At 54.4% G+C, this 16,492-nt stretch overlaps 3 protein-coding genes across 5 annotated transcripts in view; 2 read left to right on the forward strand and 1 right to left on the reverse strand.

The window, feature by feature from the left end:
* Positions 1–340: 340 nt before the first annotated feature.
* On the forward strand, positions 341–9,456 carry ANKRD39 (ankyrin repeat domain 39). 3 transcript variants are annotated; one of them, XR_009534337.1, is made up of 5 exons: positions 341–528; positions 1,577–1,680; positions 2,018–2,221; positions 4,872–5,576; positions 6,660–9,456. XR_009534337.1 is itself a non-coding variant. In XM_060117611.1 (4 exons), the coding sequence occupies exons 1-4, from the start codon at positions 429–431 to the stop codon at positions 5,013–5,015; spliced, it is 552 nt and encodes a 183-aa protein (XP_059973594.1). In that variant the 5' UTR covers positions 341–428; the 3' UTR covers positions 5,016–6,111. The 3 variants fall into 3 exon arrangements, 1 of the variants encoding a protein (XP_059973594.1); XR_009534338.1 differs by lacking the exon at positions 6,660–9,456 and having other exon boundaries at positions 4,872–5,330; positions 5,472–6,111; XM_060117611.1 differs by lacking the exon at positions 6,660–9,456 and having other exon boundaries at positions 4,872–6,111.
* On the forward strand, positions 8,020–13,632 carry ANKRD23 (ankyrin repeat domain 23). The gene is given in 11 exon segments (XM_060116978.1): positions 8,020–8,046; positions 8,706–8,799; positions 9,091–9,165; positions 9,353–9,412; positions 9,415–9,470; positions 9,672–9,806; positions 10,942–11,067; positions 11,316–11,414; positions 11,505–11,796; positions 11,939–12,045; positions 12,108–13,632. Coding segments are annotated over 11 exon segments (1,167 nt in total). The 3' UTR covers positions 12,204–13,632.
* CNNM3 (cyclin and CBS domain divalent metal cation transport mediator 3) overlaps positions 13,628–16,492 on the reverse strand; it is a 29,436-nt gene continuing 26,571 nt past the window's right edge. The window contains exon 8 of the mRNA XM_060117610.1: positions 13,628–13,818. Within this exon, the coding sequence (XP_059973593.1) occupies positions 13,805–13,818 (14 nt within the window). The 3' untranslated portion in view covers positions 13,628–13,804. The remainder of the gene's footprint in view (positions 13,819–16,492) is intronic.

The following is a 16,492-nucleotide window of genomic DNA, read 5'->3' on the forward strand; positions in this document are numbered from 1 at the left end:
GGGTAAAGAGGGGGGTAAAGGACCTTGGGGTGCTCCCGGCGACCCCCTGCCCTGGGGGGCCCGGTGGGACGAAGAGAACCTGGAAGGGCGCCACATGAATGCTCCCGACCCACCCCACCCCCGCCCCGCTGGGTTCCAGCGGGCGCGCCCCGGCCTCCGCTTAGCCTGGGACGCCCTCGCGTGGCCGCTTCGGGCGGGCGCGGCCAGGCACCCCCCCCAGGTCCCACCCCACCGCCGCGATTGGCTCCCGGGCTCAGACCCAGACGCTTGATTGGTCGGCTCCGTGGCTCTCGCGGACGCCGAGTGGTCAGGCCGGGCGGGTGGGCAGCGCTGCGCCCGCCCCGCCCGCCGAGGCCACGCCAGCGCCCCTGCCCGTGACCTTACCCGCGTCCGCGCCCGCAAGCGGGTGGGAGGGCGCCGAGGGCGACATGGCGGTCCCGCGGTCCTGCGCCGAAGGCCCCTGCTGCTCCCGCCCCAGCGCGGCTCCCGGCGTGCAGCAGACGCTGGACGAGATGGACTTCGAGAGGGGTGAGGCGGGCGCGCGGCCCTACCGGCCCGGCGCCTTCCGGCGTCCCCCGGCCCCCAGGGCAAAGGAGGTGGCCGAGAACCGGGGCCCTGAGGGGGAGGCAGCCCGGGGACCTAGTCGGAGCGTTGGCGGGCGGTGGGTTCACCGCTCCCGCGTAGTGAGAGCCCGCCAGGGACCCGGCGGGAGCTCGGCATTAGAAACACCGGCTCGCGTGCAGGTCGGGAAACAGGCTTTGGTTTCAGGAACTTTCTCCAGTGGTGCGGCTGGGCCCGGCTTCTCACCTGGTGCAACCCCGGGACACCCAGTCCTGCTCCCGGGTCTGCCCCTGGGCAGCAGAGCCTGCAGCCAGGGTGTTGCACCCACCCCGTGGGGATGGAGCTTCAGACTGGGGGGCTGCGTGTGGGCACTGCAGGCGTGAGATACGGCAGAGATGGCCTCGAGGCAGACGATGTCATCCCTACCTGTGGGCTCAGCGGGGTAACTCTTTTGCCCCAGACTATCCTTGCTGCTGCACTCACCACCCCCGGCTTTGTGCACAGAGCCTGGCTCTGTCTGGTTTCTCACCGTGCGCGCGGCCGACTTGGCTCCAGACGCTGCTCGCTCGGGCGTTCCAGCCAAAGCCCCTGAGTTGTGGGAGGGTTCTGAGGACTCTCAGGATTCCACAGATGGGGTGACTGTTCACCACTTTGGCTGTGGTTTTCACTTTGCGCTGGCACCTGGCAATGTCCTTTTCTTCCTTTTGACTGTGACTATATATTCAAACATCTTAAACAGTACTTTATCCAACACTGGTGTGTTTGCAGTGGGAAGAAGGGTGACTGTGTCTGCCCAGTCTCCTGTCCTGGCTAGACAAGCCCCTTATCTGTCTTGCTCACAGCGATGTCGCCAGCACCCAGCACAATCCTTGACACAGAGGAGGTGCTTGTGTTAATATTTGTTAAACCCATGAATTTCCATTTCATAGATGAGAAAACAAGAGGTCAGGAGGTAAAAGGAGCGCTGGAAGCCCCCAGTCATTCAGCGTTATTCAGTGCTCGGGTTGTCCTGCAGGAATCTGGTCTGCAGCCCTGAACGGAGACCTGGGCCGAGTGAAGTATTTAATCCAGAAGTCAACGGACCCCAGCCAGCCCGACTCTGCCGGCTACACGGCTCTGGTGAGCTGGGGATGAGCCTCATAGGGTTCCTGCTCTCTGGGGGTGGGGAGGGGATGATGTTTGCATTTTCTCTTCTCCCACCCTTCCTCCTCTCCCAGCAGGGTTTCTGTTTAAGCATCACGTGAACCTGGGGTTTTTTTAATTAGCGTAAGTGCTTTGCATTAGTTATTTAACTTCATTCTCATAAGGATTCTGCGAGGTAGGAATGGTTATTATCTCCACTTTCCAGTGGCGGAAACTGAAGCTAGGAATGAAGGCTCACCCTGGTCACCCAGGTGCCAGAGGGGGCACCCCCCGCCGGGGTTCTGCCCCCTGACCCCGGCTCTGTTCCCCACAGCACTATGCCAGCCGCAACGGGCACTATGCCGTGTGCCAGTTCCTGCTGGAGAGTGGGGCCAAGTGTGATGCCCAGACCCACGGGGGAGCCACCGCTCTGCACCGGGCCAGCTACTGTGGGCACACGGACATCGCCCGGCTCCTGCTGTCGCACGGCTCCAATCCCAGGCTGGTGGACGACGACGGCATGACCAGTCTGCACAAGGTGGGTCCCCTCTTGGAAGTTTCACAGGTTGCAAGAACGTGTCTTCTCTCATTAGAAGAGTTAGAACATGGGACTTCCCTGGCCGTCCAGTGGTTAGGACTCAGCGCTTTCACTGCCGTGGGCCCAGGTTCAATCGCTGGTCGGGGAACTAAGATCCCGCAAGGCGTGGCCAAAAATAAAAAAGTAAAAGTTATAATGTGTTCACTGTAGAAAACATGGGGAAAACGGAAAAGCATAAAGTAGAAAATGGAAATCATTTGTAATCTCAGTGCTCACCTCTCGTCACTTTAGGGTTAACGTATAATTTTCCAGCATGTCTCCTGCGCACATAAATTAGAACTAAACGTATGGCGTCGTTTTCTTTTCCTTCTCCTTAATGGTGTGTCCTCAGTGCTTCTCCATGTAGTTTTCTGAAACTTGCACCCACTCTTGCCTATCCCTCTAGTCTGCTTTCCACACTGTGATCAGAGTGATCATTTAATTAAATGTTTTCTGACTAGAAACACCTACCCGCTATGAACGGTTTGAGGAGTACAGAATGTCTGCCGTGGACACAAGTTTCCCTCCCCCCCCCACCCCTGGTCCCTTTGTCTTCCCTTCCCTCCCTTAAGGCATCCCCTTTACCGATTTCTTGTGCATCTTTGAGACGCAGTTGACGCATACTTACGGCCTTTGTGTGCAAACCTGTTCCTCTCTTAGCCCCACTGATTTTCTCCCAGAGTGATGGTTTAAAAAGCAGTTCTGGGCTTCCCTGGTGGCGCAGTGGTTGGGAGTCCGCCTGCCGATGCAGGGGACACGGGTTTGTGCCCCGGTCTGGGAGGATCCCACGTGCCGCGGAGCGGCTGGGCCCGTGAGCCATGGCCGCTGAGCCTGTGCGTCCGGAGCCTGTGCTCCGCAACGGGAGAGGCCACAGCGGTGAGAGGCCCGCGTACCGCAAAAAAAAAAACAAAAACCAAAAACAACAATAAAAAGCAGTTCTGACCGTGCCATGCCTTAGAGTCCTTCGGAGGCTGCTCTTACCAAGTCCTTAAGCTGGTTCACAGGCCCTCTGGGGTCAGCCCCTGCCTACCTGCCTGCTTGTCCTTGCCCCGCTAGTCGTCTTCAGTTTCTTGAACCTGCTTCTCTGTCACGTGCAGGCCGTAGACAACATCTCTTCCCATCCGGGTGCCTCACGTCACCCTTTTCCCTCTGACTTGTGTCTGTCCTTCCTTCTGGATTGCAGTTTCTACATCACGCCCTCAGACTTCCTATTTCCTCAGAGGAGGACAGCTCACGCACCTGGATGCCCGGAGGCACCCTGTGCTTGACTTCTGACTCTTCTCCCCCTGGAAATTCCCTGTGTGAGCTCCGTCTCACTGGAGGCAGCTGGGATTGGTCCTGTTTCCTGCTGTGGCCTCAGCACTGAGCTCAGGTGCTGAGTGAGCAGCTGGGGGTTGTTTTGTTTTGAGACCCTTGCTAGTTGGAGAGGCAGGTTGCTCGTTTCTCAGTGGTCTAAACTGGTGTTGGCTTGAGTGTTTCACTGCCACAGCTCACATGATGGGTGTTGATAGGCAGGACGCTGCCGTGGTTGGACCTAGCTGGTGTCACCCGCACTTACGGCATTCTCGTGAAATTGAAGGAATGCATGTGTGTGAGGAATATGAATCGTCCCTTCCTTTCAGCTTGCTTGCCTCCCTCCCTTGCTTCCTTCTGCAAACATTGGCACTTTCTTTTGCCAAAAATTATTCGGAATTCATCTTACAACTGCTCACAACACGCTATTGCCTGAATTGAAGCAGTAAAATTGAGAATCCCAGGTCTGTACTCATCAAGATAATATTTATGCTGAATAAAGATTTAGATTCAAATTTGAGATGGTTTTTGGTACTAACATTAACTTTGATACCTTTCAGGAGCCCCCGTAGCCCTTTAATTTGTCTCTTGGGAGGAGTAGGGAATATAGTGATATAGCTATTGAGAGTTTAGACTTTGAGGTCAAACAGACCTGGCTTAGAATTCCCCATGCTGCCACATTAGCTCTGTGACCTTGAGCGAGTTACTCAACTTTTATAAGCCTCAGTTTTTTCATCTATAAAGTGGAAATAATGATACTTCCTACCTCTGAGGGTTATTGTAAAAGTTAAGTAAGATAATCTGTGTAAATCACTTAACACTGTTCTTTTTTGGAGGATGTAGGTTAGAAATTGACATCCAGATTGGGATCGTTGATCTCTGAGGGGACGAGGAGAAAGCTGGGTACTGGGCCTGTTTCTCTCCGCTCATCTGAAAGTTCCCAGAGGGCAGGGGCCGTGTCTGATGTGTCTTGTGCCCACGGCACCCAGCACCCTATAGACAATCTGAATGTTTGTAAAGATGCTTAGAGATCCAGGGTTCTGTCCTTGTTCTTAATGTGCAGGCCTGGGCAAAGAAGCATGGCCACTGAGCAAAGGACACAAGGAAGAAAAGCTGACTGCCCAAGTGGCACCAGGGTGCCCCAACACCCTGCAGCACGTCATTGCAGTTTGGCAGGGGTTAGGGGAAACCGGCTCAGACAGCCAGCGCCTCCATTTCCACGAGACCTTTTCTCGGACTAAAAGGGCCCCAGAAGTGGAGCAAGAAAGAACAGGGCCCAGTGGGGTGCGGCTTTTGATCCGGGCCTCTCTCCCCACAGGCCGCTGAGAAGGGTCACGTGGACGTTTGCTCCCTCCTCTTGCAACACAGCCCAGCCCTGAAGGCCGTCCGCGACCGGAAGGCACGACTCGCCTGTGACCTACTGCCCTGCAACAGCGACCTGCGGGACCTGCTGGCCAGCTGAGTCTCCCCGCTCCTGGCACGGGCTGCGTGTGGGGTACACGGACGAGCCCTCCAAGCCCCCGCCTCGGTCAGCGCCCGAGCCGCAGGGTGGGATCCTGAGGCTGGAGGACCCCGGAAGAGCCCCATTCTGGCCACTGGGGAAGCAAGGGCAGCGATTTGGTGGGGCTGCCGGTGCTCCAGCCTGGACAGATGACCGTATTCTAAATTAGTTCGTGTGGAAACATCTCTCCGTTTGGAAAAAATAAAGTTATATCCTTACCTCATCCCACGCACAAAAATAAATTTCGAGAAAAGACCCAAATCTGAAGATACAAAAGTATGTAAGCATGAGAAGAAACTGTGGAATATGTGACAAATGAACAGCTGCTTTCTAGCCGAGTGACCTTGGTACAAGTCACTTTACCCATCTGTCCTGTGTCCTCATTTTTTTTTTTTTTTTTTGCCTCGCGGCATGCAGGATCTTAGTTCCCCTGACCAGGGATCAAACCCGTGCCCCCTGCAGTGGAAGTGCAGTCTTAACCACTGGATCGCCAGGGAAGTCCCCTGCGTCCTCATCTCTAAGGTGGGAGTGACTACAGTGGGGCCGCCTCGGAGTCCACTTGGGGGTGAGACGAGTGAATATCTGGGGAGTGCTGGGGAGGGTGCCCGGCACCGTGCGGGCTGTGTATGGGAGCTCCCACCTCCCCAGAACCTGACCAACACTTGTGTTTACAGTAATTTCATTCATTTTAACCGTCTGATAGACTACCAAGTGCTACTGCTTTGTTGCATCGCTAATTGCTAGTGAGGTTGAACACCTGTCTTCTGTGACCTTCCTGTCTGTACCCTTTGTCCATCTAAAATTTTTCTCTTTTTTGATTCATAGGAGTTATTTATCTATTCTGGATATTAATCCTTTGTTATATATATATGTACATAATTATATATATCTTTTTTCTTTTCTCTTTGATGCTGTTCCTTATCTTAACTGTGTTTGTTTTTATCTGTTCATGGAAATGGGTTACCGCCGGTGTGGATGGCAGTTTGGCAATATCTATTAAAATTTAAGTGAACAGGGCCAATACATTGATTTCTCTGTAGGTCCCTAGAGAAATATTCATCTGTGTGCACAAAGATGTTTGCTTTTGGGGGGTTTTTTTGGCCTCACCGAGAGGCATGCAGGATCTTAGTTCCCCGACCAAGGATCGAACCCATGCCCCCTGCAGTGGAAGCGCTGCGTCCTAACCACTGGACTGCCAGGGAAGTCCCCAAAGATGTTTATTTACAGAGGCATTTTCAAACACGTGGATTGGAGCATGGGGTGTTCGCAGCACGGGGTAGGTGAGGTTCTAGCACTTTTGAGTGCAGCATACGCTACTGTGGAAAGAGTGCTGAGTCGTGAGTACGTAAAGCGTGTAGAAACGTGTAGGTGCGTACACACAACACACAGGAGGAGCGTGAGGAAGCTGTGTGTTAAACTACCCGTGGCTTCGCCGGGCTCCATGGCAAGAGTACTTAACCAAGGGGGTCCTGAGCTTGATCTGCTGTGTTTGGATTTTTTACCAGAAGTAAGTTTTTTCTTTGATAAGTTATACCAGTATTAAGTTAATACCAATTAGTTTCACGTGAATACCAGTAAGTCTTCTGCTGAAAATTTCTGATGCAGCCTGTCAGTGCCCTCGCCCTCGGACGCTGGAGGAGGGGAGTCTCTGTGCGGCAGGCAGTGGAGTCCAGAGCTGAAGTCCTGCTTGTTCTTGTCGGTTTCCCCTCACTCTCCTCCAGGTAACCGTTTCCCTCCTCAAGAATCACCTTTGACAGAAACACCCTGGAGCATAAGGATGGAGTTTCTCTCAAAAGCTCTGGGCTCCCTGGGTCTCAGAGCTTGGAAGCAGTCACCAAGAAGCCAGCTGTGGGCGGGGCCTTGGGCTGCCCTGGATCCACGGTTCTCCTTCCCACTGGCTCGTCCTGGTCATCTCTGCTCATGTTGCCCCGAGTCTTACTCACTAGGCAATCTGATGGCTAGTGAATAAGACTCCAGAATCGGAGTGACACGAGCAATCAGATTTCCCTTCAAAGGTCAAGGCAGAATTCAAGGCACAGCTGGGTGGAAGATGTGCTTGGTGTCTTAGGGAGAATTAGGAAGTTTGGCTTTGGTAGCTGCAGGCTGATTGCTTTGCAACTGGATTAATGGTTAACGTTCGTACTTGGACCTGGAGCGGATCTGAACCTCACCTTCCTGGCGAAGGGCGTCTCCGTGCCCAGGTCCACCAGGTCCCTGGTGGGGGACCTGCGTGTCGGCCGTGGGAGGCTCTTCAGGAGGCATGAGGGGCTGATGACGGGCTGGGCTTGGCTTCTGATGGTGGCCTAGCTTAATCGATGACCTTGACCGTCACAGTGGTGAGGGAGCAGGGTGGGTATCTGGGGAAGGAAGCCACCACCAGGAGCAGCCCAGGCGGCCTAGAAACTGGCCGGGAGTTGGGAAATCACTTGATCTCCTCCTGTAGCAGCCAGGAAGCTTCCTGAGGCAGAGGTCGGCCTCTTGTGCCTGTCCTTTAGAGGTCCTCTTTAGGAGTCTGGCTTCCTTTTGCCAGGGCAGTTGGGCTGGGTCTCCCAGGGTCTCAGGCGGCCAGACCTACAGCAACGTGGAGTCTCACTTCTTTTTCTCGAGGGCATCTACACTTAGGAGAATGGGAGCTATTTCCCCCTGAACCTGGGCTGGTGGCCCAGCACCCAGGATGTGTGTTTATTGGTTGAATCACTTCTGAGTAGGTGCGGGGTGGGGGATGGCACAGGTGCAGGCTGGGGGGTGTCTGAGGATGCAACTGACTCAGCTCAAAACAGCTCTTTCTCCCGCGCCCGCAGTGGGCTGTGTGCCCACACCGGTACTTTGGTGGGTGTTACGGAGCCACGGAGTTGTCTGGCCGGGGCCCGAGCCTCTGCCCTGCCCCCCCGGCCCCCGACAGCTCTCCTATAAAAGGGCTGAGCTGCTCGGCTCCTCACTGGGGGCGTGACGAGCAGGGGGCGCCATGGACTTCGTCAGCATCCAGCAGTTGGTGAGGACGTGGAGCGGAGGCTGGGCAGCTCCTTTCTGGTGCCTGAGGAGGTTTTAGGAGTAGAAACCTGTAGTTCTTTTCCGGCCTGTCTGCCTAGTTCTCGTGTGAGGTGGTGAGGGGCCAAGGAGCAAGAGAGAGAGACAGTGAGAAAGGCGTCTGGTGATGGTAGACAAGAAAATCCTTGAGTGTAGTGGGTTTTACCTTGGACTGTGATGGCCAAAGAGGAACGGGAAGTGGTGGGTTACCCTGGGAGACACAAGTGTGGCTGGGTGTTGGCTGAGCTCAATTGTGTTGATGGTCTTTGCGGGGGAAATGGTCTGGAGGGTCTGGCTGCCTTGGCTGGGGACAAGGAGAAGGGCGCTCGAGTTCCCTGGGCAGGCACACCAGTGACACTTTGGGATGTCTGTTGTGAGGGATGGGGCATGGAGGGTAGCGAGGCCCGGGGCGTCACTTTGCCCCACAAGCCCCACTGCGGGCCAGGGCCCTGCTGGCCGCAGCCCAGGACAGCCGCTGCTGGGAGGCGGGTTGCAGGGCCCAGGAAGTGTTAGGCTGCCCGAGTTTGCTTTAGAAGGGAATGGAATGTAGTTCTACGTGGCTGGAAGCCCTGCCATCGTTATCATTCCAGCCTTTTCTCTCCCCTCAACGTGCTTATTCCTCAGGGCTCCCCAGCCGCTGAAACATGGGGCTGGGGGCCGGGGGAGGAAGAAAAGAATGGACCATTGTTTGGTGGGTTCTGCCCTAAGCACAGCACCGGTAAGTCATTTCATCTTTATAGCTCCAAGAGGTAAGTGCTAGTTTTACCCCATTTTATCATGAAGAAACATAGCTTCACGAAGAGGGAAAATTTGAACATAGGAATTCAGAATTTTATCCGGGAGGCATCTCCTTTGTCCCCCTGGGCTTGGGGTCAGGTGGCAGTGTGGTGTGATAAGGTAGGAATGTAAGGACAACCACCCAAGAGGGAGGCCCTGAGCTCACCTGGACGCAGCCCAGCAACATAAATAGATGTGGCGTCAGGCCCCGGCCGCAGGGTTCCTGTGACAGGACGGAGTGAGCAGCAGTCAGCCCCCGGGCCTTGGGCGCTGCTGCAGGTGGTGAGAGCCAGCGACAAGCACCGGGGTCAGGGAGCCGGCCGGGGCCCACTCTGCCATGGGGCTTTGAGAGGGGTCAGGCCAGCTCTCAGATCCGCATCCAGATCACTAATCTCTGTACGTCAGCTCCTGGCAGGACCCCCTGTCTGGCACAGTTGTGTTTTCTAAGGGCTCCTCCTAATTTTTCTGATTCTTTGTCTGTTCCTATAGGTAAGTGGAGAGAGTCGAAAGGAAAGAATTGGGACGTGGACATGGAGTGTCTGATCCTGGAGGCTGGGGCCCCAGGAGGCTGAGGCCCGGGAGAGGCAGGAACTGGACGAGGAGAGGAGGAGAGTGAGGGGCAGGGGGCAGGGGGCACGGGCAGGTGGAGCGGGGGTGCCGCGAGCCCGGGGCTCGGGGTCTGACAGCCTGGGCGCGGCGCTTCTCCTGCGGCTGGGAAGACGAGGGTTAGAACAACCGGGAGCTGCCCCGGGGTTGCTGTGGCCAGCAGCCAATGGCTGGCGTGGGCCTGTTTCTGCCTGCTTTCCGCCCCAGCATGAAAGATTCAGCAGTCCCAGAGCTAACTCGGAGAGCCTGGCTGACCTGGAAACGTTGGTTCGAAGACGGACAGAAAAGTGACTGAAACGCAGAGTCCCCTGGCCCGCCAGGGCACCCGAGCCTGAGGTCAAGGTGAGCGGGAAGGCGGGTGCGTGGGAGTGCCACACCAGGGCTGGAGTGCCTGAGCAGGAGCCCTCCCCCCCGTCCCTGTGGGAGGCCTGGGGAGGAATGACGCTGCCCCCGCGGCTGCACAGCCCGCACCAGGGGGCCCTCTGCCCCCGGCGTTGTTTTCCACGGCTGCTGCCGGAACCAGGTACCCCAAACTGGGGGCTTAAACAACAGCTATTTATGGTCGTCTCAGAGGCTGGAAGTCCAAGATCAGGGAGTCGGCAGGCAGGGTTGGTTCCTTCTGAGGCTCTGGGGGCGGATCCGTCCACACCTCTCCCCAGCTTCTGGGGTTGGTGGTGTTCCTTGGCTTGTGGCCTCGTCGCCCTGATCTCTGCCTCTGAGCTCACGTGGCCTTCTCCCTGCCTGCGTGCCTGTGTCCAAAGGTCTGTCCCTTCTCAATAAGGACACCACTCGTATTGGACCGGGGCCCACCCTACTCCAGTACGACGGCATATTAACCGATTACAGCTACAATGACCCCATTTCCAAATAAGGTCACGTTCTGAGGTACTGGGGTTAGGACTTCAACAATATGAACTGGGGGGCGGAACACAAGTCAATCCGTAACCCCGCCCCGTACCTATTCAGTCAGAATCTTCTGGGGGCAAGTGTTTTTGTTTGTTTTTTAATTAATTTATGTATTTTTGGCTGCGTTCGGTCTTCGTTGCTGCACGCGGGCTTTTCTCTGGTTGCGGCGAGCGGGGGCTACTATTCATTGCCGTGCATGGGCTTCCCATTGCGGTGGCTTCTCTTGTTGCAGAGCACAGGCTCTAGGTGCACGGGCTTCAGTAGTTGTGGCTCGCAGGCTCTAGAGCGCAGGCTCAGTAGTTGTGGCACACGGGCTTAGTTGCTCGGCGGCATGTGGGATCTTCCCGGACCAGGGCTCGAACCCGTGTCCCCTGCATTGGCAGGCGGGTTCATAACCACTGCGCCACCAGGGAAGTCCTGGGGGCAAGTGTTTAAATCTATTATTTGTATAAACCAACAGTGTGCTGGTCCTCTGCCAGCTCTTTGGAACCACTTGGCTAGACTGGTGAGGCTGTGTGTCCCAGAGGCCTAGTGTGGGGAGTGAGTTGGTCTCGTCCTTGAACTTATCCAGCCGCAGACCCTGGCCCAGCTGGAGCCCGGGGACCTGGAGGCGTTCCTGAAGGCAGCTGCTGAGAACCAGGAAGCCCTGACTGACAAGTATCTGACAGACGGAGAGGACCCCAATGCCCACGACAAGGTAGCGAGGGTGGGTGCAAGTGTGTGGCCTTCAGCGTGGTCCAGTCAGAGCCTAGAAAACTGCAGGGCTTTTCTGTTTTATGGGGCACGGGTCCCATGATGCCTCCCGAGTCTGGAGGGAGAGGCCCTTCACACGACGGGGGAGTAAGCAGCTCTGTTCAGGTTACCAGCTCTGGGAACGGGGTCGCGGGTGGGACCTCCAGGGGTGGCTGTGCTCCCTGCACCTAACTCCCGTCCGCAGCACCCCAGCTCCACCACACGGCCTGGCACTGGGCCTGTCCGAAGGGTCACAGCCAGCTTGTGAACAAGCTGCTGGAGGCGGGTGCCACCGTGGACGCTCGGGACTTGGTGAGAACCAGGAAAGGGCCATCCCCACGGCAGACCCCCCTGCCTTGCATCTCTGCAGGTCAGGGTTACTTTGGTGCTTTTGTTTTGCAGCCAGACGGGACCCCTGTGTTCTGGGCCTGCCGTGGAGGGCACCTGGACATCTTCAAACAGCTGCTTAACCGGGGCGCCCGGGTCAATGCCCGGGACCAGGGGAGGGCACAGGCTGTGGGGCGGCCCGATGCTCTTCCTGGGGTTGGGACACGGCCTTGCCAGCTTGGAATGACACTGAGCCTCACCACTCCCTTAGATCTGGGGCATGCCCCTGCACATGGCCGTGTGCACCGCGACTGCCTGCAGCACCTCGTCGCCTGCAGGGCCTGCGCTGACGCACAGGACAAGGTAGGCGTCTGGTTGTCCCGGGCTGGGGTGGCTTCATCCCCGGGGGCCATGACTAAGGCAGCCTGAGCTCAGCGACAGTAGCTGCTGAGCTGACCCTCCCCGGGAAGTGGAGGTGAGGAGGACGCCGCCCCCATCTCGACGGGAAGGGGACACGGCTCTACACGAGGAGGTGCAGCCCGGCCACTACAGAGCTGTGAAGGTGCTGCTGCTCTACGGGGCCGGGCTGGCCTGAGGATGCGGTGAGTGCAAGCGAGCAAGCGGGGCAGGCAGCTCCGGGGAGGAGAGTGGGGACTCACCTGGAGTCCTTGTCCCCAGGCTTCAGTGACCCCAGTGTAGCTGGCCCAGGACTGGCAGTGGGGCATCTGGGAAGCACTGCAGGTCCACGTGGGGCACCCCCGTACCCAGTGCTGACAACAGCCGATCCTTGGGGCCACTCGCAGCCACCATTCCATCCCGTCATCTCCACCCCCGTGCCACTCACGTGTCTCACCTGCTTGATCTTCCCTCCGTCATGACTCCCCGCTCAGGGCTGATTCCGTGCCTCCAGGCAGCCCTGTCAGACCAGCCTCCCTGGCTTTCTGTCCCAGGCTGAGCCGGTCCCCGCCGGGGTGCAAGCTGGGGGCTGACACAGAGGACCCGGGGGTGGCAGGTGGGTGCAGGAAACAAAGTGGGTCCAGATGAGGGGCAGTGGAGGAGTGTGGGGGCCCAGGACGGAGCAGCACGGGGACAGCCTCGAGCTCCCTGGGGCCTGTGCCAGGGCTCCTCGGTGCCCACTGGTTCTCGGTCCAGGAGGTGGCTAGGCTCTGCCCTGCACCAGGGCCCTCCTGCCACCAGGTGGTGACTCGGTGCATGGCCAGCAGCAGATGCTCTTGGGCGCAGGTTTCTCCAGGGGCCTCCGTGCCTGGAGGGTCTGGCCGTCTGGAGGGGGCTGCTGGACGGCTTTGAGCACCCCTGCACAGAAGGCCAGCCCCAGCCTGCTTGCCTCAGAAGCCCCAAGGCCGACGAGCTGGAGCTGTTTATTTTAGGGAAACCTTGTGCCCTCTGTCGAAGGCTTCGGACAGGCCTGCCCGCTGCCCTCTGGTTGGCCATCTGGTGGCTCCCCTTGTAGGGGGACATGCCCGGGTGCTGGGGATTGCTGGCGGCCCACTCAACTTTTGGGGCGGTGGCCTGTAACCCTACTCCGCCTCCGGCACTGACGTCACCCCGGCCCTGGTACTAAAGTGCGTGCTCTCACGTGGCCCCTGCAGCCGCGGCCGTGCTGCTCCACCCTAACCCTCGGAGGCAGGACGTGGAGGGCTCTGAGCTCACCTGCTCCTTTCCCTCCTCCACCGACTGGGGGTGGCCCGAGGCCCCACCTCCACACGCTCCCCTAAAGCTTCCCCCGCTCACTGTCCTTTCCTGGTCACGCTGCATTGGTGCAGACCTGTGCTGTACTGCTGGCGGGCAAGGTCCTTACATGCCAGAAGGTGAATCTTAGAATAGCTCTGCCCTAAACTGAGAACCACAGGCAGAGGGTGGGGCTCCAAGATGAAGGTTAGCCTCCCTCACGTAAGGAACCTGGGTTGATATCCATTTTGCAGCAGTTACTTTTAGTCTAACTGGTGGCCTTCTCAGGCCAAGGACAAGGCAATTTCTATTCTATGAAAAAGCTGACAAGAGCTCCCAACAGGGGCCACACGCCTTCCCCTCACATGGGCACCTCCTGCCCTGTCCTGACAGAGCCCCGTGCACCCAGACGCTGGGGCCATGGGAGAAACAGGCGTTCAAGTCCATGGACAAGACACTTCCCATCTAGGAAATTGGGACACTTAAGTGACAGACAAAAATACCTTTTTATACGTATCAGTAGTTTTTGTTCATTAAAACTGGTTGATTATCCATCACGGCCTGGTTGTTTTTTCTGGGCTGAGAGGGGCCAGTTCCTCAGAAACTCAAGCCTGATAACCATGCCGGCCTGACAGCAAGACAGGTCCCCAGGGGCAGAGCAGGTAGGCAGGGTGGTCTAGGGCTTCTCAGCCTGGACTGCCTATTAGAATCAAGAGGGAAGATTTTTAAAATCCTGATGTCTAGATGGATTAAATCAGAATCCCTAGGTTTGGACCCGGATATCAGCATTATCATACAGATGACATGCTTGTCTATGTAGGAAATCCTAAGGAATCTACAAAACCAAAAAAATGGGACTTTCCCGGCAGCTTAGTAGTTAAGACTCCAAACTTCCACTGTGGGGGGCGGGGGGCGGGAGCACAGGGTTGATCCCTGGTCGGGGACCTAAGATCCCGCATGCCACGCATCGCAGCCAAAAAAAAACAAACAAAAAAACCCCACCTAGAATAAGGGAGTTCCGGCAAGATCTCAGGATACAAGATAAACATACAAAAACCTTTTTTCTACATACTAACAATGACTCTGAATTTGAATACTAAAATTAAACACACAGTACCATTTGTAATTGCTAAAAAGAAAACCCACTTAGGTGTAAATCTAATAAAACATCTAAGGACCTGTATGCTGAAAACTACAAAATGCTGACGAATGACACCAAAGATTTAAATAAATGGACACATACACATGGATTGAAAGATGCAGCTGAGTAAAGATGTCAGTTCCACCCAAATTGATAACACAGGTTTAACACAGTTCCTACCAAAATCCCAACAAGATTTTTCTTTGTATATGTAGACAAGATTATTCTAAAATTTAAAACTAAAACAACTCTGGAAAAGAACAAAGTGGGAGAAATCAGTCCACTTGATTTCAGGTCCTAATAAATTGCTATAATAATCAAGACAGTGTGGTACCTGTGAAGAGACAGACGCATCGGTCAAAGAAACAGAACAGACAACCCAGAAATAGCAAATATGCCAAAAGATGCAAAAGTTATTCAACGGAGGAAAGATATGCTTTACAACAAATGGTGCTGAGAGAACTGGACATCTACAGGCAAAAAAGTTTTTTTTAAAGAAACTTAAAATGGATCACGAACTTACTTTCGCTCTGCAAAAGAATCCTGTTAAGAGGATGAAAAAATAAGCTACAGATTAGGAAAAAATATCTGCCAACCAAAAACCCAATAAAGCCTAGTATTTAGAATATATAAAGAATTCTCAAAACTCAGCAGTAAAAAAATCTAATTAGAAAATGGGCAAAAGACATGAACAGACATTTCACCAGGTCAAACAAGCACATGAAAAAATATACATTCGCCATTATGGAAATGCAAATGAAACCCACGATGAGATAGCAGTACACACCTACCAGAGAGGCTAAAATAGAAAATAGCGACAATACCAAATCCTGGAGCGGATGTGGAAAAAGACTCACACATTGCTGGTGGGAATGTACAGTTGTACAGGCACTCTGAAAAAGTCTGGCAGTTTCTTTTAAAACTTAAATATGCAGTAACCATACAACCTGGCAATTGCACTCCTAGACATTTAGCTAAGAGGAAAGAAAACCAATGTTTACACAAGAACCTGTAATGAATGTTCATAGCAGCTTTATTTGGAATAGCCAAAAACTGGAAACCACCCAGATGTCCTTAGACAGGACAGTGAGTATATGATGGAACACCACACAGCAATCAAAAAGGAATGAGCCATCGACACGTGCAACAGCCTGGAGGAGATTCCAGAACATTATGCTGAGTGAAAAAAGCCAGTCCCGATGGTTACATACTGTAAGATCCCATTTATACAACATTCTTGAAATGACAAAATTATAGAGATGATGGACAGATTAGTGGTTGCCAGGAATTAGGGATATTGGCCAGAGGGGGTGGGGTGGGGGCTCTAAAAGGGTCTGCTGGAGGGAGATCCTAGGGAGGAACAGTTCTGTATCTAGATTGCAGTGGTGGTTACACAAATCTACATGTGATAAGATGCTATAGAACTATATGCCCACATTGCACCAGTGTCAGATTCCTGGTTTTGATACTGCATTGTAACTATGTAAGATGTAATCATTGAGGAAAACTGGGTGAAGGGTACGTGGGACCTCTATCTTTGCAACTTCCTATGAATCTGTTAATTATTTCAAAGTAACAAGTTACTTAGGAAAAAAAACCACAATAGCTCTAAATGCAACTTGGTATCCTGGATTGGATCCTGCAACAGAAAAGGGACATGATGGAAAATCTGATAAAAATCCAAGTAAAGTCTGTAATTTAGTTAACAGTTTTGTACCCATGTTAATTTTTTAGTTTCAATAAATGCACCAAGGTTATGTGAGATAACGTTCAGGGAAGCGGGTGTGAAGGGTATATGATCTGTGAACCTAAAATAATTTTAAAGAATAAAATCCTGATGCCTGGACTGATTAAATCAGAATCCCTGGGGGGTGGGCCCCAGGTATCAGTATTTTTAATTTGCCAGGTAATTTCCAATGTGCAGCCAAAGTTAAGAACCACCATTCTGGAGAGAGAATTTTAAAGTATCTACTTCCCACCTGGGTTTGCTCCTGGAGAGAATTCCTTGAGAAGAGTCTCTCAGTGAGCATGCCACTGTGTTTTGGCCTTCATTCCCACTGATCCTGGATAAGGACCCAAATGCCTTTGGGAAAGGGTCCAGAAATCCTCCCCCCTCCCCATCCTCGGTCCCCGTGATGCCCTGGTTTCTGCACAGCTGAAGCACTGTGGAAGGTGAGTTTAGGTGAACCAGAAGGCGAGACAAATGCCTTCTCGTTCCCGCTTCTCTAAAACC

The sequence above is a fragment of the Mesoplodon densirostris genome, chromosome 14 (genome assembly GCF_025265405.1).
Source record: "Mesoplodon densirostris isolate mMesDen1 chromosome 14, mMesDen1 primary haplotype, whole genome shotgun sequence".
Classification (NCBI taxonomy): domain Eukaryota; kingdom Metazoa; phylum Chordata; class Mammalia; order Artiodactyla; family Ziphiidae; genus Mesoplodon; species Mesoplodon densirostris.